The sequence below is a fragment of the Corvus brachyrhynchos genome, unplaced genomic scaffold (genome assembly GCF_000691975.1).
Source record: "Corvus brachyrhynchos isolate BGI_N302 unplaced genomic scaffold, ASM69197v1 scaffold14, whole genome shotgun sequence".
Taxonomy (NCBI): Eukaryota; Metazoa; Chordata; class Aves; order Passeriformes; family Corvidae; genus Corvus; species Corvus brachyrhynchos.
In genome coordinates this window covers 6,269,781-6,290,059 of record NW_008239110.1, presented here as the reverse complement: position 1 = coordinate 6,290,059, position 20,279 = coordinate 6,269,781, and the positions used below count along the sequence as shown (strand labels likewise).

Here is a 20,279-nt window from a genome sequence, read left to right as displayed (position 1 = left end):
AACGAGGTGCTGCGCTTCACCAGGGACATGGTGTTCCCCATCATACATTTCCCGAACGAGGTCATCATTAAGGTTCACGCTGCGAGCCTGAACCCCATCGACCTCAGCATGAGAAGTAAGTGCCGAGCCCGGGCAGCCGCGGCCGGGCTGCCGGGATGGCAGGGGCTGTGCTGGGGCTGCGGCTCCAGTGGCCCCCGGTGCTCCGAGTCGTGCCAGGACACCGTCCTGCCCCGGCACACACCTGTCTCGGCAGTGTCCAGGGGTGCCTCAACACACGTGTTTGCCCGAGCTCTGTGGGAAACCGTAACTTTTCTAAGGGTCTCAGGGAAGAACGATACCAAAAAAAATTTTTTTCAAGTTCTTACTTAGGGGAGAACGATACAAAAAGCCACTGACAAAAGTGTGAGTGTGTTGCGAGGGTGAACTGTTAATTGAGTGAATGTGGTGCTGCTCTGTTGACCGAGAGACTTGCCCGGTCAAGGAGCAGCATTCCCCCTAAGTGATGCTGGATTTTCCCATCTCTTTGAGGTGAATGGGGCTGGAGGTCCGAGGTACTAGCAAGTCGGCATAGGCGACCGAAGGCAAACCGTGTCGTTCATGCCCATCGTGAATTGGCATCTGGGAACGTGCTGTCATCCCGCCCAGAAAATCTGTCACTTTCACTGCCCGACTCTTTGTATTTGATACATTTAATTATATTTTCTTCCCCAGTTACTGGGTTTGAAACACAAAAAGGAAGTTGTGGTAGTAGAATACCTTATACTTCATGTGCAGAAGTGCTTGCATATTAAATCAGATGCAGTAGAATAAGGAAATATATCAGCAGGATTTAGCCCTCTGATAGATCTGTGATCTGTGGTTTGGGTCTCTAATAAATGAATTTTTAAAAATCCTTGTATATGGTTGGGAGTTTGGTGATGGGACATTTTCTGTCTGAGGATTTGTGTTAAGACACTTTCTAGCACGGTACGGCCCTTAGGCAGAGTTGTCCAAACTCTGGGGATACATGCTCAAATGCAGGTTATTTTTAGGCTGAATACAGTTGTTAGATGGGGAATTCTGAGACTTCACAGCATTTGTCTGTTGCTTGCTGAAGAGACGTCCAGGTTATTCATCTTAGGAGATGTGCCTTAATACTTTTTTACATTTGCTCTTTATTTGTAAAATCTGTAAAAGTATAAAATATTGCAGATTTCTTGCATGCTTCAGTTGTAACAGAAATGAGGCACGTTACGTGTAGACAATGCTTTCTAATAGGAATTAGGCAATTAATAAATGAGCACTCAGTGTGATGTGTTGTGGTTGATTCCATGTTTTGTAGGTGGTTATGGTGCAACTGCATTAAATATGAAGCGGGATCCCCTGAAACTGAAAACTGGCGAGACTGAATTTCCTCTAACACTTGGTCGAGATGTCTCTGGTGTTGTTATGGAATGTGGACTGGGTGTGTCTTATTTCAAACCTGGAGATGAGGTGATACCACCAATCTTTTATTTTTTTTCCAAAATGTATAGTTAAAATATACTATAGGATGTTCAGCATTTGTTTTCTTCTTAATTATTTTTTTTAATGCTGTTGCATTCTTAATAAGGCCTATCTGGCAGTAAATTCCTAGAATATTTTCTTCCCTTCATTTTTTCTCTGAAAAGCATGGTCTTTCAGACACTTGCTTCTGCAACTTAATTTCCCCTCTGTGTTTGAGTTTTTGGTCCATTTCAGTGGTGGCAAGAGTGGAATTTGTTTCTAAGTGCATACTCAAAATGCCACTTTGTTTTTAATTGAAGATAGAATTCCAACAAGAAGGGATTTGTTTTTATTTTTCATAAGTAACTTGGAGTAGGAACTTCGGCTTAACCCAAGAAGCACTTCACGGATGCCTAAACAAATACTGATACTGTTTGCTTTCACCTTCATCAGTTGCTTTCACATTTCACCAGTTTTAATACAGCAAATCCTGATTCTGCACCCTCCTTGCCCCTCTAATCTGGGCTCTCCTGGCATGGGAGTAGTTTGGGGGGCTTGAAAAATTATGTCTTATGCACACTGCAATGGTACATTTTATTTACATAGCCCTCCAGTCCTTCATTTAGTCAGTTTTGTGATTTTTTTTTTTTTTGTGTAAAGCAAGCTAAAGCTGGTTTCTGATAAATAACGAAGACATTCTGTAAATTGGAAAAAAGGTTTCTTTAATGAAGGAAATTTCTGTGTACGTACAATTGTGCACAGAGTTACAAAAATTGATGGTTGTTTTCTATTTGGTTTTAGGTGTGGGCAGCAATTCCCCCATGGAAACAGGGTACTCTGTCAGAATTCGTGGTAGCTAGTGGAAACGAGGTAAACTTTCAAAACTGTGGCTAACAGACAAAACTCCAAAGTTGTAAAAACTGGCATTTTTCTTCTTCAGTATCTAAGTAACTTTATTTCTTAGTGCTTGTATTGATTTGTACTCCAACTAGTTTTGAAGGTGGCTGAAAATGTGCAATACACGATCTCCAATTCAGTAAAGCGTGCTTAAATATTTCAGTGTCACATGGGAGCTGCTGTGTGACTTAGATATAATTTTATTTCAGGTGTCTTTTAAGCCAAAGTGTCTCAGTCACACAGAAGCTGCTGCCTTACCATATGTTGGTCTCACTGCGTGGTCTGCACTTAACCAAGTGGGAGGACTGAACCAAAGTAACTGTAGTGGGAAAAGGTAAGTAAATAGTTCTGGTGCTAAAACTGAAGTTTTTCATTTTTATATTGATGAGCTGCTTCTATGACACGTCCAGCAGTGATAAAGACTTATACCATGACATTCATAAAGATCAGCTGCCTGAGGATGATGGATTCTGTCTACACAGCTGCCAAGAGAGGCTTCTTTAGAGGAAGGCTCAGATGAGGTCCCTATATAGAGGTAAAAAATGCCCTGAGAAGTTGTGGATGCTGCCACATCCACAAGTGGAAGTGTTTAAGGCCAGGTTGGGTGGAGCTCTGGGCAACCTGGTCTAGTGAAAGGTGTTCCTGTCTACAGCAGGGCATTTAGAACTAGATGATCTTTGAGGTCCTGTCCAACCCAGGCCATTTTATGATTCTGTCATAATCCAGTGTATATCTAGTGTATGGGCTATATAGAGAATTTAAGGATGTTATCTCCAAGAATTTCTAGGGACTTCACCTTTTTAGGACAGCTAGCCAAATGTAATATCCTCTCAGTTATACTGGCAACTCACAAAAGGCCCTCTCAAGGACAGAGGTGTGGTTCACTCACTTCCTGCATGTGTGGGCCATTTGGAACAGACTGGTTTTCCCACTTTTTAGAGAAAAATGAGCAGCTGATGAACTCTTACTTGACCTACAGGCCAGAACTTTGATGAGGTCAGGAATGCAGACAAGAAAAGGAGAATGTGCAAGACGAGCAGCCAATCAAATAGAAAGACTGACTTTGTTTATCAGTCTGTTAATCTGACAATGGCAGATGAAAAATGCACTGAAGGATTGGAGCAAATACCATTTTTCTCCTGATAATTGAAATTTTCAGTTATGTTGACCTTTGGATGTTTGAGTAAATAGATAGCAAGATCTTCAGAATTGAAATAAGGACAAAAGTAAAACTATGGGAGTTGAAAAATAATAGTTAAAGTTACTATGCTGCATCACAGATTTAGGTCATAAAGTAATTATTGGGCAGTAGGAGTCTGGATGCTTGACCTCTTCTTATCTTGACTGATAGTTTGTAATGCAACACATTGCGAAGGATAGTAGATCTATGGAAATTCTTCACCCACATCTTTAGAAGACAATTGAATGAGTGGTTGTTCATCTGTCACAGTGACCTTCATCATGAAAATATTGAGTAATTGTTTATTCTAAAGATAAACAATGTTTTGAGAAAACAAAATTGCGAAATTTAAAGGAGTTTCAAAGAGACATCATTGAAATTAACTTCCAGCTAATAACAAAATTCCTAAGATCACCTTACTTTTTATTTTTCAGTATTTAGGCATTTTATTATCTTAACTTTCACATGCAAATAGAATTAATCTAAAGATACACTGATAAACTAGCCTTGTTTAAAGTGTCTTTCCAAACTACAGGTAAGTGTTTAGATTGTTAATGGTAAAATTCAAACTGCATTTGTAATGTGTCTTTACATTTAATATTTATTTTTATGTTCCAAATAAAATTTTAATTACTCTGTCAGCAAAAAACCTGATTTTAATGTACTTAAAAAATATTATGCTTCCTATCTATAAATTTTGAACTGTAAAACCAGCAGCAAATTACTTATGTGATGGTACCTTTTTTCCCCTGAAAAATTACTTGTAGGAAGGTATTTAAAATGCATGGAAGGGGCTGTGCAAAATTATGTTCCATGAACTCTCAAGTCAATAATTTAAAAATACAAGAATTTATACAGTGTTTCCTAATTTCTTTAGATCATATAAATGGTAAGAAGTTACCTACATATGTGATTTTATGTCAGTCTTTTTGTCTCCTTTAGTTGTATGTAAATAGCTATGTAGAAGGGTGTATATGCATACAAAAATGTGTCTTATTTTGGCAGAGCAGCCTGTATTCCTTGATGAAAGCTACTTCACTGGTGCTTTATTGCAGTGTTAAGACATCTTGAAAGCAGTGAGATTTTTCTGTTGGTGTGTATTGTTCTCTTTGCCTCTTTTAAGGCGTTAGTGTGACCTAACCACAAATACTTGCTGTTATTCCAGTGTCTGGCTGTACATTGATCTGACAGATTATCTGCTCCATCTGCACATACTTTCACAGGTTACGTTTTTACAAGTTACCTGAGGTGTGCTCTCATTATTTTGTGAACCCTCCTGCTTCACTGTAATTCCAGTCATTTTTCCATAGCTTTTATTCTATACCACTGTAATTAATGTCAGTATTCTTTTACAAGCTAAAAGTGAATGTTCTTACTATCCAAAATGTTCAAAATGACTCTGTTCTCTGTGGATACCTGGACAGCTTCTCAGATGTGCCACTGACCTGTTTCAGTAGAAAGGGAATATGCTTGTTCAAGACTGGCTTAAATATCTTGCTTTCTGTATTCACAAAATGCAGAATAAAAACAAACCTGACAGTTTGAGAAGTTCTTCAAAGTGCTTACATTGCTATTAAGTAAAAGTCTTTATGTAAATACAGAGGCAATATCTTAGACTTTCATGTATGCTGGGCAGAGTTGCTGGATTCTGTTAATGTAAGCTACCAAATGTACACTCCTGGTTTATATTGTTACAGTGAAAATTTGAATGGTATCATAAGAATATATTTTTTTCACTGTCTGTGTGTTATTTCATCTGTATGTTTTTCATCTGTGTATTTTATCTGTTGAGAAGTACAAATTGGGTGTAGGTTGTAAAACTTCCTGATAGGGTAAACACTGCTTGATCCAGGAATAAATTTCTTGGGGACATTTTGTTGGCATAATCAAATGAAATATAATTTTATATCTAAATAAAGTTGATATATTTAATCAATAAATACATTAATTTTATAACTATATAAAATTGATGCATTTATTCAATTTTTATTTTGCATGTAACTCAGTCACTGAAAATTGTTAATTGTTTGTAATCCAGAGAAAATACTAGTCCTTGATCTCTACATCCACTCCCCATCCTCAGTGTGTTCTGGTGGGGGGCACATACAGCCAAAACAGGTCCTGCCAGTCTGATGCTTGTTTCTGACCACACCATAGTTTCAAGCAGGGCCCAGGGAGATGGGCTAAACTTTCAAATCTCATGGTATGCTTATCTGGAGAGATCTGCTCCCTATGATCATTTGAACTGCTGGAGCCCCGTGGGGGCTTGGTGAATATTGTCCCGTTGTCAGAAGGGAGGAAAGCCTGGGGTACGAATGTTCATTTTGTTGTTTTGAAAGAACTGGTTCTCTTGGATCTCTGTCCAGGTCAGAAGATTTGTTAGATTTGTTCCCTAGTGCACATGCTTAGATATTACAGTTTACTACTGAGCTCACCCTTGCAGTGAAAACAAGTAGTTTCTATGATATGTTTTCTCCTGGCTGTGTTTTCCTGAGGCAGTGCAAACAACACTGTTCCTGCTTCGGCACTTGCCACCATCTGTGGTCCTTCAGTACTGTCCTACCAGGTCCTGTACCTTCAAACACTCCCTGACTTTCTTGTATGTCTTACTATTGTCAGTGCTGTAAAAATGCTAATCTGTTGAGAGGCTGCACATGGATCTCCTGTGCAGATGTAGTTTGTCTCTGAAATGAAAAGCTTTCTTGAAGTCATAATGTGTGGAGAGAGTTTTAATAATTGGAAGATGTGGTAGAAAATAGCCCATGTAACATAGGAACGAACTGAATCTGAAAGCATTTCTATGTGAAGAATCTTGAGGGCTTTTATTGAAGGGGAGAATAAAAAAAGTCCTAGCCAAGCTGCTCCCCAAACTGAAAATCTTACCTAAATCCTTTGAGGAAATTGTACATTTTAAGATGACAGCTTTCCCCCAAATATGTGGTAGAAGAAACGCCCTTCAACTAAGGAGTAAAATTGTAAAGGCGGTTTGAAAAGGTTTCTTTGAAAGGATTTCATTTTGACTGTCCTTTTTAAGGATAAAGATGGGCTTAACCCAATATCTTGAGTGTGGTATCCCGGAGCCTTTTCAAGTATACTAAAGTCAAAATATGCATGTTGCTCCGGGCATCTGTCGTTAGAAGCCTGGTTCTGAGGATAAGTACATTTTGGCAGATTTAAAAGCTGCAGGCTTTGTGGTTTCATATTCTTAATCTGAATTTTGCAGCTTGGATCTGTGAAATGGGAGGGAACAGAATCTGATCAGTTACAAAGGAAGAAGCATTTTAAAATGGATAGTGTGACCAAAGCCAAGTCTCTTAAGCTACTTCAAAGAACTTTTGTAAACTGAGACTCCAGATTGTATAGTACAGTTTTGTACTGTAAAAAGCAATTTCCTTCAACATCCTTCACTGTGAGATTTAAAACAGGAATGTCATCAGCTTCTGAAGATTCTGAGATTTTTCTGGCAAACAGAAGCTCTGAGAAACATGATGTTCCCCAATCCTATGCCAGGACTTCATCTTGGATCTTCCTTTTGTCCTAGAATTAGCAAATAGATCCAAAGTTCCAGCACTGTTTGCAACTTGAACTTCAAGGTTGTCTTACTAATTCACTTTCTGATGTTATTTAATAAAGTATTTGGATGAAATTTTTGAACAGTGATTAGTCTTCTAGCAGTAAGGTCCTCACACAAGTAAACTTGTTTTAATTTTTTTGAAATTTAGGGTGATCAGTTAAAATGAACTCTCAATTGCTAATAATTTGGTAATCTACTCCTTCATTTTCTTGCTTGTGTGCCAGTTTCCACAATCTGGCATTTACAGGGTCTTGTTGAGATGTACTGGAAAGAACTAGAAAAATTCTAGTGCTTTTTTTCTAGAGAAAAAGACACCTATCTTAATTTAATAGAAATTAAACTTGTTGATGGTAAGGGTACTTCATTGTATTTTTGTCTTTTAGATAAACATTATGCAATATGGGAAAATTATGTTCCATATGTTCTGTAGTTCGCAATCTCCTTAAATAATGTGATACTAAACTACTTTTTCTCTTAGATAAGGCTGATTTTTGTGATTTTTTTCTTTAGGAGATATGACAGTGGAGTCTGGGAGACAGAAAGGACTTTTAATTGATTTTGTCCCAAACTAAACAATTATGTTTGGGAAAATGAGGACAGGTACAGGGGTTTTGAGGGATATAAATGCTACTACCTGACAGCTCCACTGCCTGCATTTAGTGGAAAGCACATGTGAGGAAGTCTCTTTGGCTGTGCTGAGATAATGCTTTTGGGACAGGACACATGATCAGCAAATGTTAAGTCACATTTTTGGCTATCTGAACAGTTAACAGCTCTTGAATAACATTGATTGACAAAACCAATCTTTTGCTAAAAATAATTCAGTGTCAGAGATGTATAAGAAACATTAGAATACATAGTTACTGTAGAATTCATTTAAAGAACTATTAAATATATTTTAATTTTCTCTTACAGAGTATTAATATTAGGAGCTTCAGGAGGAGTTGGTACATTTGCTGTACAGGTAATATAAACCAGCATGCCCAGGATGAATCTTCAAGCATTTCAGTAAGAAAAAAAAAATAACAGAAGGGAATTGAGAGAAGGAACAGAGAAATAGCAAGCTACTGATCAATCTGCCTGAACGAGCTGATTGATATTTCCAGAAGTAGAGTATTTTCAGATTTATTGCTTTCCATTTATTATGTTGTATTATTTTAAGGTAGGAAGCAGGGACTTTCAAAGGAGTTGTGTGTAAAATCACATTTCACAATTTGGGTGCATGAAATCTCTGAATGGTGTGACTTGAAATATGTAGCCTGTTCTCATTATCTTTCAGTCAGCTCTGTGCTCTAAATATGAACAGAACTTGGCGTATGAGTAGAAAAACTGATGGAGAACGTATCACCTACCACAACTGCTGTAGTTGGTCAAATGATGTGATGAGGCTTTTGTGTGCAGTGGATGTAAAGCACAGAGGCTTAGATTTACTTTCCCTCACTGTCTTTGCTCTGCTGCCCTTTTGTCTGTCTTTGTTCCAGTAGCTCTAAACTTTGGAAAGTCACTATGCTCTTTTGTTGATTCGTTAGTTGTGGAACATACTCTTTCATGCTCTCAGTTAATTTGGGGGTTTTGGTTCTAATTAGTGTCATGCTGAAACATCTTTCTTTCAAGATTATAAAAAATACAGAAGCCGGGTGATTGCATCACTACTTTCCATGTTACTGGGCCATAAGCACAGAGGTTTACAGCAGAATTTTTTGTGGTGTGCTATTTGCCTGGTCAGTAATAAAGCAGGTCAGTAATAAAGTCGGTATGAAAGGCTGACCAGCCACTGACTAGTTACAATTTGTAACTGATCAATCCTGAATAAACTACGTTAATTAATCTGGAATAAAGGTAAAAAGTATTACTGTGAATGAAAAAATGAGATGCCAAAAGAGATAAATAACTAGCAAAAATCCTTTACTTTGCTATAGCTTTTGGAGTAGAAGATAACCTGATACTGACCCTGTGGTAAATCAGAGATGACTTCCTTCTTTTTCTTCTTACTAGTACTTAGCCTATTTGCAGTAATATGAAATACTTAAAGGATGTATTTAATAATATTTAATGGTACCTCTGGTGACAGTTTGGTAGATTGACAACTTGGACAGTACCTCTTGGTGTATGTTTAGCTGGCAGATTCAGATGGCAAACTGAGAGCCTTATTTGTCATGAGGCCTGGTATCTTTCAGTGGCATTAAAAAACCCCCACACTCCTCCTTCACACCAACTCCTTCCCCACAACCACCTTCAATATTGATAAATTCTAGCCATTATTTTGTCTGTGGGATTTGTGTCAAATTATCTGGTATTGGAACAGTCTCCCTACTCCCTATTAAAGGTGCTCATTTGTTATATAAATATAATGAGACTTTGGCTTTTTAAGTTGTTCTCAATATTTCACTAAATTTTAATTTTTGGACTTGTTTTTTTTTATACTTGTTTTTAGCTAATGAAGGCCTGGGATGCTCACGTGACAGCAGTTTGCTCTCATGATGCCGGCACACTGGTGAAGAAGCTTGGAGCAGATGATGTGGTTGATTATAAATCTAGAAATCTGGAAGAGCAGCTTAAAACATTACCCTTGTGAGTGTTTGTGTAGCTTAATACTGAGATGAAGGAGTTGGCAGTCAGACCTTCTGCCCTTTGATTGCTTGACTCTGTCAGAACTCCCTCATTTTTTCCCCCCATTTTTAAAGCATTGTTTTGTAAAGCAGATTCACCTTTTTGAATGCAATTTGCAAGTGAGTATGCCCAGCACAGATTTCATTGTAAGACTAAGCCAGTAAATTGAGCTTGTGGAGACAAGCTCACTTGCGCGTGCTTCTCTTCAATGACTGTGATATGAACAGTTTTGTAGCTTCCATCCAAGTATCTTGGACAATATACAATGCATGAATAAATTAAAATAAGTCTGTGAAATCCTGAGTGAAGCTGGTAAATATAAAATTGATCTTCTAGAGGGAACAACTATATCATGAAGCAGTGACTTGCCACTGTGCAACTCAACTGCGAGTAAATTTCTGTTCTGTAACATTCGGTACAGCTGCCTCTGATAAACAATCACATTTATCTTGTCACAGCAGCTATGTTTAAACTAGCCTGGGAGTTTTCTCTAGAACAGAAGTATTTTTTGCTTTTGTAATCTTTCCATCTGTTTAAACGTAGTCTGCTGTTACTTGTATTTGAATATGGTATTTACAGTGCTCTTCTTAGCTAGATCGAGCTAACTTTCTGGGAGGGTGAAGAGAAGCTGCTCAATCTGTGGGAGAATTTTATTGGTAACTGTGCTAAGAAGCCATGTGCCTTTTAACTGTATTGCACTTGTCAGCAGGCCTGAGGGCAGTTGCAAGGGTAGTGACACTGTCTGTATGGCAGGATGGACTTTGCAGTCAGTGCTAAATTTGCCTTTGTGCAGCTCAACACTTTAAATGCTAAATACCCATTCTAGCAAGTGACCCTTTTGAAGAGATATCAACAACAGTGTTCTGGGGTGCAGTTTAGTGATGCAACTAGGCTGATCAGTCAGATCTACTGAGAGGGATGCTCCTACTTCCCTCCCCTTTTCAGTTGTACTGACTCTTCAGAACCCATAGTCAGCTACCCTTTCCAGGAGCATTAGTTTTCATGATCTTCTCTTGTTGGCAGCTAACTGTTACGTTAACTGAACTTTGAATGTGAAATCACACCTTTGGAAGACAGGCAGGAAAACTGTCATTCCAGAGAGATAAGGACATTTCTATTTAGTTTGCATAAGGTGTTTTACCTCATATTTGTAGGTTATTTAGATTAGAGGTATGTGTATATACGTATCTGTTGCAGTCTGGAGATTGCTGAAAATTTACTGATGAAAAGAGAATGAGTTGTGTATTTAACAGAACAGGTGCATAGCTCCCTGTTGCCCAATTCAGCCTTTACAGGCTCACATGCTGGGATAATGAGAAGGAATACTGAAACTGTGGCTTTTTGCCAGAGGCTGCATATACCCATTCCATGGGGAGAAGGTTTTAGATCCTTTGCATTGTTAGGTTCAATGTTAAATAGGTAGATGTGAAGATAAGAGCTGTCAGGAGAGGTAAAAGGGCCCCTCAATAAATAAGGAGGTCAAAAAAACCTTGGAGAAGTGAAGCTGAGAACTGGGTCACAGAAAGGATGCGAGGAAATAAGTGTTAGTAGAATAATTTGTTTACGTAATTTTAGCCACTGGAACTGCCTTTCATGTGAGTACAGCATGTACAAGAGCTGTTCCTAGTTGAGGGCATGAGTCCAGACTCATGTACGTACCATATTGTTCAGAGCTAGACCTCAAGACTGTTCCAGTAGTCTCTGTGGGAGGGCTGAAGAGACAGAGCTCTAGAAGGCTTTAAGCAAGTACAGAATGTAGTCATGCATCTAAGTTTGCTTTTGGGAGTTTAAGTGTACTTTTTAAATAGCCTGTGTCTGCTGCACAGTGAATGGGCAATAACCTGTAAATTTCAATCCCATTGTACATTAAGCTGGGACTTCGCTGAAGTTCTGGGACTTTCTTAGTGCTATCTTGCAGGCTGATTATTTTATTGCATTGCAGTGACATGTAAATGTGAAGTATAGCTGGTTTCTGCTATTAATTAACTTAATTACGGTGAAGTTATTTTTCCCATATCGAGATTTTAAACCTGTTCTTTATATGTCTGCAGGTTTGATTTTATCCTAGATAATGTTGGCGGATCCACTGAGAAGTGGGCACTAGATCGCTTGAAGAAATGGTCAGGAGCAACATATGTTACCTTAGTGACACCTTTCCTGATCAATATGGACAAACTTGGAGTGGCTGATGGCATGTTGCAAACAGGAGTCACTGTTGGTTCCAAAACTCTCAAGGTATTTGACAAAATCCTATGTACTTTGATATTTTGCAGTACTTTAGTGACTACTTCTGTGGCCTGGATGTCAGTCACAGAGCTCATGGAGAGGCAGCTGTTGCATTGTCCTCATATGTCATTAAGTACTGAAAGAAATGTGTTGGGGTGGTGCTGCTGGGTGTATGTAGTAGTTTGGGGAGCTTTGAAGTTTGATTCCTTATTGTGCCTTTTCCATTGATTCCATTGTGGCCTTTTCCCTATGGCCTCCCTAGTGAGTCCTGCTGACAGCCAGGGTTTAATAGTAAACACAGCAAATCCCTGCCTCACTGAAGTGAGGGCAGTTTTGTTACTTGCTTTAGGCTGGTCAGGCTTTATCTCAAAACATTGTTCCATGACTGATTCTCTTCATCCTGTTCCAGCACCAGAGAGTAATAAGAGTGGTCGAGGGTGGCTAGGAAGTCTTTCATCTCTTTTGTGTTCATGTGTCTGGATGGTGATACTGATTTTTCTAGTTTTCATAAGTGGATCTTAAAACATTCTGCCAGTGGCCAGATCAGTGGGGCTTTTTAGAAAGTTTCCCTTTCTTCCCTGTGCTTGTGTACTCGCTCTCCAAATGAATGCTTTTCAAGCAGTTGCTATGGTATTCCTGCAAAGGCTTGGCTGAACAGGATTTTAAGTCCTGCAGCAGTACTTTCACAAGAAAGATAAAATGAAAAGGCAGGGAAGAAATAATGTAATATTATTTTTCAGATTGCGTGTTTCCATGATGAAGAGAATTCTATGCCGTATATAAAAATCATGTCTCTTTGGCAGATGATGGCTCTTACTCTTGTAATAGCTTACTCAGAGGAGATGCTCTTGACTTGTGCCTGTGAGATCTTCCCAAAATGCTTTTCATGTGAGCTGCCATCTGTCACTGGACAGTGATGACTTTGGCAGATAAGATGGTGGAAAATGAAGTCACTGATACTGAAGTGGAAGGTTCTAAATGTCACATTGCTGGGTTTATTTCACCCCCTTTGTGAATGTACATGAACACATAACATAGTTTCTCTCTTATGTAACAAATAATGCTGTTTCTAGCTGCAGAGACAAGGTAATTGTTTTCCTTTACTAGCTGACTTGTATAATTGGACACAAAATTCACCCTGATCCTATTGTGGAACACAACATCCTAGTCTGTGCATTTAATCCACGTGCTTAGGTGCCATTTTTTTCAGACACTAGTATATAATTTCCATGTCTTTTTCTTGTTACTTCTTTAGAGATTCTGTCATTAATTTTAGTTCCCATTTCAGTTTGCTCTCATGACTTTTTAATAGATTTTGTGATCTTTCTTGCAGCATCTCCTTAAAGGAGTCCATTATCGGTGGGCATTTTTCATGCCAAGTGGCCCAAATTTGGATGAAATAGCAGAACTGGTTGATTCTGGAAAGGTATGTCAGTGAAGGTTACTTGCGTATTTGTGCTGGAAGAGATGCTGCTTGGACTTAAAAATGATGGGGTTCACTACTGGGAAATAAAATGTTATGAGAGTCACGGTGAGGAAAACTAGTTGAGAATCAACTTGTTCCGGTTTCTGATTTCTGCCTTTTGCATGGAATTTAGGAGTTCATGGTCCTTAAGACTGTTCTGCCTTCTCCCTCTTGAGCGTACATCTTTAAAAACACAAAGCTTACAAAGTTACGAGGAGTAAAGTCCAGTGATTGTTTGTTTTTGCCAGTGGGAATCATTTAATATGAACTCTGTATGAAAATTATGTTTTAAGAGTTCTCCTTTGGTTCATTTGGGCAGAATAACATGGCTGTGTATCTGCATATGCAAAATTGCTCAGCCTGGATGGTTGGGCATCCTGCCCGAAGTGTGCGCAGAACTAGAATATTCTGGTTATTGCAGGTAATAGATGATATCCATTGGCAGAGTGGTGACAGGAATCTTGTGTTTCATTATTTCAGTGCTGCAGAGTATGATGTTTGTGCTAATTCAGCACAGGGACTTGGAATATTGTGAGCATTCATAAGCTTCTGGGGAATCTTAGTGGACTTGGGGGAAAAGCCAAGATAGATTACGGTGTGTTTTTGTGATCTTTTCAGGTTTATGAGCTTCTTACAAAATATATTGTGGGAGTGAACAGTTTATTTCCTATGTTTTGGATTGTGTGGTGATACAGGTCCCAGCAGTGTCCTCTTTGGGAATTTTGGCAACATGAAATTATCCAAGAGTAGAGAATATGGACAACTGCTGTTAATCTTTCTGTGTGGTACCTAAGCAGAAGAGTAAGCAGAATCTGCCATGAGTGCTGGTAATTCCAGTATGTGAACTGCCATCTTGTGCTCAAAATTTGTGCATATTAGTAAAATTTAGATTTCTCAGAGTGTTGATCCCCTTTCTTTTGGTATGCAATATGTTCCGGAGTTTGGAAAAGAGTAAATAAACTGCTGTTGTACTTAAGATCTGATTGCTTCTACTTTGCCATCTCAGTGCTGCTGGTAAGAAAAAGTTCTCTGCTTTGCATTATGTCCAGTGCCATAGGCATAATCCTGTGGTCAAGAAAGAAGCTGTAGAAGGTGGTCCTCATCCTGTGATTGCATTCCGTCACACTGCTAAATTATAAGTGTCTAAGAAAAAGAAATGCCCTTGTATTTGTTCTTACCATTTGTCCTGCTCTCAGCCAGTTGCAATTTGTTTTGTGTTCTTCTCCTAGCTTGTATGCAAAACAAATGCAGAATATGCTCATGAAAGCCTCTTGGAAAACACCTGTTTATGCAATAGAGATAGGGCTTAATCAGTGTTCTTTGCTTAGTAACCTGGACAGGTGAATTGCAATGCCACTTAAAAGGTACGTCATACATACATGAATGTCCTGATGTACTTCTGGTTGTAAGATGATCATGAGGACAAAGATGTTTGCTTGGTCTTTTATTCTCTGTGCACAAACAGGTCCTAACGTCAGACTGTTTGTCTGCAGAGTCATTATTCTAGCAGCATTTTACTCTATTTTGTGCAATGTTGTAAACATTTGAGCTGTCATCAGGATTTTGTAAAACCCAGTTGTGTTCCATTTAGACAGCTATTAATAAGACTATGACCTTTCTTGTTTAGACACAAGAGTTCTCTTAAATGGACAGACCATACATTCAGAAGAGTAGGTGCTTGGAAAAAAAAGGCAGGAGAGAATCACTGGAGAAATTGTACCACAATTTCCTATAAGTAAGTGAAAATAAATGTTTATGTTTGAATAGGAGAGAATAAAGGAGAAAGAAAAAAGCACAAAGCAATGAAGTGTATCAAGAAGGCTTGGGGAAGCCAGCAAATTGAGTTCATGTAGTTGAATTTGTTACCTTTGAGTGAATATTTTTGAGTAATGCAGGGGGCTTTTTTTAAATGTTAGTCTTTTCTGTTAAAGACATCTTAATTTTGAGATTGTATGAAGTGTGAATAAGAGAGCAGTTAGAAAGCTCCTGAAAATGAGCAGCTTTTTTGTCAGGAATAAATGATGAGGGGGGATTAAACGTAGGAAATTAAAAAGAGATGATGGTTTAAAGAGATATTACAGTGAAGCATTGAAGAGCATACCTCTGAAACATTTACAGATCATTTTGATTTTACAGTGTTTCTCCTTACAGTCCTTCTGCACCAACAGAGATTTTTAGTTCTGATGAGTTCATCATGTTCCTTTGTGAAAGCAAAAGGATTCTCAATCCTTCAGTGGATGAGCAACAAGCAATTTTGTTTAAAGTGACTTGGTTTTCACCTGGATGATCTTTGCAGCAAGGAATAGAGGTTTGCAAAATGTCAGCTCTGAGGAGGAGTTCTTTTCACAGCCTTTTTTTAATGGGGAGGAGAAGGAGAGGATTTGATGAGTTGGTAGTACAAGGAAAAGAGAATAATTTTCCTTGTGTAATTTACCTGCACATCAGTCAGTTTTGGGAATTGTAAAACCATTTTCAGTTTATGAGCTGTTTTCTCTGCCTTGAAGCTGGACATCTTTCAAAGAGACTATTGCAAGACTGAGGGTCTGGGAGACTGCTGCAGCAGTTGTGGGCATGGAGAAAATCCAGTATTTCCTTGACAAATTTTAGAGATACTGGCTACTTTCTCTACTCCTGGGGAATCCCTTTTGTGGTTTGAATTGCAGCAGTTAATTATGACTCAGTAAGGACTGTCTTAATGTGGGCTCCACCAAATAAGTTGACGAAGCCCATGTCAGAAGCTGCTGTGTCTCTTTACACGGTAGAATGTTCCTGGTGAATTACTAATTCTCATCTAAAGACAACTGAAATCAACAGAGCCTTTAATTCAGGACACAGATCTGCTGTCTGGTGAAGCATCATCACTGAAAGGCTCGTTAGGAATTAATTTGGTGTATTTGTGATCAGTGTTGTGGATTTAACATTGACAATTTCCGGTTTTGCTGCTTGCCCAGAATTTTCCTCCTAAGGACGTCATATAGTCCTTGGTGAAAATAGGCCGAATTCATATAAGTACTTAAGTTGGTAGAAAGCCTCTAACTCATAACTGAGCACTAACTTTGCCTTTTATAAAGCCTGGTGGAGGAAGGCAGGCTCAGAAGTCTCCTTAGTGTCATAAGCAGGAGCACTGAGTGTGTTGTGTGTTCCTGCCGGATCATGATAGGATGTGGGTTAACCTGCAGCCCAACAGAAATGTGACATTTTCATTTTAATTCAGTGCTATTTAAATGCAGTACAAGTGTGTGTGCAGTGTTTCTGGTGACTTAATACTCTTTCCTTCAGGGTGTTGTTGCATTAGATGGGCTGATGGGTAAAAGTTGTTTTTGCAGAAGGAAGGCTAAAGGGCAAACAGTCTCCAATCATGAAATGGATAGATCATTCTCTCTGATGTTTGCTTTTTAGATAGATGTTCCAGCACAGGCACCCACAGGAAGAACAACTTCATGCCTATATTAATGTAATTTGTGAGTAGTGTTGATTATACATTTTGCTGAAGGCACTAGATGCTTTGGACTTAGCACCTGCTGTTATGGTTTGGAGGGCAGGATGCTGACTGTTCTTTGGCCCTGCTGCTGTCCTCTTGTGCAATGCTGAACAAATCACATAACATTTTGCTACCATAATTTCTTGATCTCCTAATGTGGGCTTAATGCCCTTTATCCAGCTTCGGTGATTTACTCTGAGATACCTTGTTAAAATATGGAATTCAATTGTTTTCTGTTCCTGGTCTTTCCTATCCAGGAAGTAAATAACACAAATGAATATGGTCATCCACTTTGACATGCCATGGGTTCTGAGAGTTGGCCATGATTTAAGATGGTTTATACCTACTGCTAGTGTAGGTCATCACAGCTTCTGGACTCAGTATCTTAACCTGTGTGTATTGATTTGCTTCCAATTCATCTTGTTACAGTTCTGCAAGTAACTTTTTCCCTGGCCCTTATTGTACTATTGCTGTATTTCTCTCACCTGTATGAATATCAAACAGTATATGTAACACTGAGTCTTTGGCTGCTCTCCAAACATGGTATCTATAGATGTGGCCTTTTCTACAGTAATTCCAGACTTTATGACTGTGCTGAGGTATCCTAAGGTACCTGAGAACTCGCCCTCGCGTGGTGCCTGCTTTAGTCTCTCTTAGAAAAGGCACTAGGGTGCCTAAGTACAGGGATTTCTGCACTTAAATGTCTAAATTAACTAGAGATCAGTCCTTCTCCCCACTCTCTGTAGTCACTCACACCTGCTCTGATGACCATCTTTCTTCATGCTAAATTGCAAAGCTTGCACCTTTTTTTTTGCTTTGCTTTTAATTTTGTGTTTTCTTGTTGCAGTGCATTTGCTTGCCAGGTTGGTTGGCTAGAGCACAGAGATGTTGACCGAGGAGGGGTTGCCAAAAGCTCTGTTCAGCCCTTTCTCTTCCAAAAAGAACCTCTATCTGCATTTTGTCACGGCCACCAAAAAAAAAAACCCACTGTGATTTTTATTAAAACACAGCTGCTCCTGTTCCTCCAGGACATGGTAGCTTGCTTATGCTCTTCATGAAAGTGCTGTGTGGTTACATCACAAAGTGTCTGTGAAGGGCACTAATGGAAATTTCACATACTGTGGGAGATAGGGTTTGAATATGTAAATTCACATACTCCACAATGAGGTCTGGAAAAATTTCATCGTTGTCTACCAGGCATTTAATCAGATGAATTCCCTTAACCTGATGTAATTGTATATTGTGTGGAAAGTCAGTCCTGGTGTTCTGAGCTCTAGCCCCCTAGTGTAGGAGGGAATTGTGCCTAGTGCAGGTATAAAGTGTGGGGTCAACAAGGCAGCTCTTGTCTGCTGTGAGTGTAACTTGCTGAGACCTAAGGAGATGTGGATCATGCAGGACCAATTTCTAATCTCTATATATGATATGCTTTCATATGTAAATATGTATTTATATACAACTGTACTAAAGTTGGTTCTGTCTTAAGTATATGGTGACATTGCCCCAGATTGCTTTAATTACCAGCATAAATATCAGGACAATTACCAAGAATGTGCCTGACAGGGGATTCCAGAAGAGATGAATTGCTTTTCCTTTAGTCAACAGTTTTTCAGCATGGTCCAGTACGTAACTAAACCCAGGATCCTCCTTATTTCTGTTGATTTAAGCTTGGGCTAGGCTGGCACACATTGCAGTTCTGGGCTTGTCCCAGTTTCTTACTGCTCTTCATTGTGTTCAGTAGAAGCTGTTCTACCAGGGCTACTTAACAAACAAGAGATTTTTGAAGCCTCTTCTATGCTCTGAACTGTACCCTGATAGCCTGCTTAACTGGGATTTGCCTGCTAGCATTTGAATAATTGTACATGATACTCATGAATTCCTGTGGGCTACTGTTAGAGATTTGATATGAAAGAACGTACTTTGGCTTAATAACCAAACAAATAAGATCTGATAATACAGTTGTTGGTAAGATGGCTGTGGGATTAGACCCTGGGACACTTGCCTTCTATTCCCATGTCTTAACCACTGCAGCACCATTTTTCTTATGGGTGTATTGTTGGATCAGTTTTACTTCATTTAGGTATTTGGGATAGAAATATCATGTACCTGATGTCCTTTAATGTGCTCATGGATGAAAGTGCATATTCTCTGAAGTACAAGTTAATAAAAAACACAGCAAGGAAGTTTTTTACAAAACATTCAAAGATGGGGCTCTGAGCAACCTGGTCTAGTGGAAGGTGCCCTGGTCTAGGGGAGGGTGCCCCTGCCTGTGGCTGGGGGAGCTGGACTTGGGTTCCAACCCAAACCATCCTACGATTGTATGCTGGTACTGTGCAGTTGCAATGCTACCTGTACATGTGACCAGAGCCAGCTGTTCCAGAAGGTGAGAACTTCAGTCTTTGTCTTCAGTGAGGGCTGACCCTAGGACTTGCTGTTGGCAAGCAATATGAGGCTCAGCATACATTGTTGCATGCCATTTTAAGGGGAAGAAAGGATGAAGAAAGGGGTGAGAGTAAGATCCAAAGAGCGTGGAACATGAGTACAGCAGAGAAGATGCTCAGCTAAAGCAGGAGTGTCCCAAAACAGCATCATTTTTCCCTATGGGAAGACAATAAAGTAACAAATGGATAACCAGTTGTTTAGTTCCAGGACAACGACTGTTCTTTTTAATGATTTCTATTCAAGATTCTTGTTGACATTGATGAGAGACTCACTAAAGGCCAAAGGAGACTATCGAGCTCTGCCTTTGTGCTCACAGACCGCATTTAGGCACGGTGGTAATTTCTGGAGGAATATGGCCTTTGTCTTTTAACTCAGCTAGTCAAAACAGCAGGCAGGTCTTTTCCATTCCAGGAAGCCCTCAGGAGGATTTTGATGTCTGGTGGAGCACATCCCAGCTTTTGTTCTGTGCACATACAAGTACCTTTCCTGCGGGGTGCCGTACGGGAGCCTGAGCAGCCTCAGCAAGGCATAGGAAGGGGATGTGCTGTGGGAAGCAGCAGCTGGGAGGGAGGGAGGCAGTCACCCAAGCAAGGCTGCCCGGCAGCTCTGACACGGGCATCCTTTGCAGACCTGGGGGAGAGCCAGTGCACTGTCACTGTCCTTTGAGTGAGGGCACTTTTGTTCTTCCGCGCTTTGAACTAGGCTTGCGCTCAGTTCGTCGCTCTCCTGAGAATTTCAAGGCTCTCGCTCCCCCTCCAGTGGCAGGAAAGAGCTCCACGCGCTGGAGCGACTTGTTACTACTATGAGGGTCAAAGCCGTCTCCATTCCTTTCATGTTTTTTCACTTGTCCCTTCCTGATAAATTCAAACTGTGTCCTTGTTACCGCAGAAAGTGAGACCTCCAAGGATGGGCCTGAATTTGTCATGAGTAGGAGTGTGTTCCT

At 39.6% G+C, this 20,279-nt stretch overlaps 1 protein-coding gene across 4 annotated transcripts in view; it reads left to right on the top strand.

The window, feature by feature from the left end:
- The window catches only part of RTN4IP1 (reticulon 4 interacting protein 1), a 25,815-nt gene that overhangs the window by 1,855 nt on the left and 3,681 nt on the right, over positions 1-20,279 (top strand). Inside the window, exons 1-9 of one of the 4 annotated variants that reach the window (XM_017739496.1) lie at positions 7-115; positions 1,322-1,473; positions 2,266-2,334; positions 2,571-2,695; positions 8,031-8,079; positions 9,550-9,686; positions 11,777-11,960; positions 13,285-13,377; positions 14,112-14,399. In XM_017739496.1, coding sequence (XP_017594985.1) covers positions 28-115; positions 1,322-1,473; positions 2,266-2,334; positions 2,571-2,695; positions 8,031-8,079; positions 9,550-9,686; positions 11,777-11,960; positions 13,285-13,377; positions 14,112-14,150 — 936 coding nt within the window. In that variant the 5' untranslated portion in view covers positions 7-27 and the 3' untranslated portion in view covers positions 14,151-14,399. Of the gene's footprint in view, positions 1-6; positions 116-1,321; positions 1,474-2,265; positions 2,335-2,570; positions 2,696-8,030; positions 8,080-9,549; positions 9,687-11,776; positions 11,961-13,284; positions 13,378-14,034; positions 14,400-20,279 lie in introns of those variants that run through there. The other 3 variants (XM_017739495.1, XM_008637750.2, XM_017739497.1) reach the window with 3 other exon arrangements.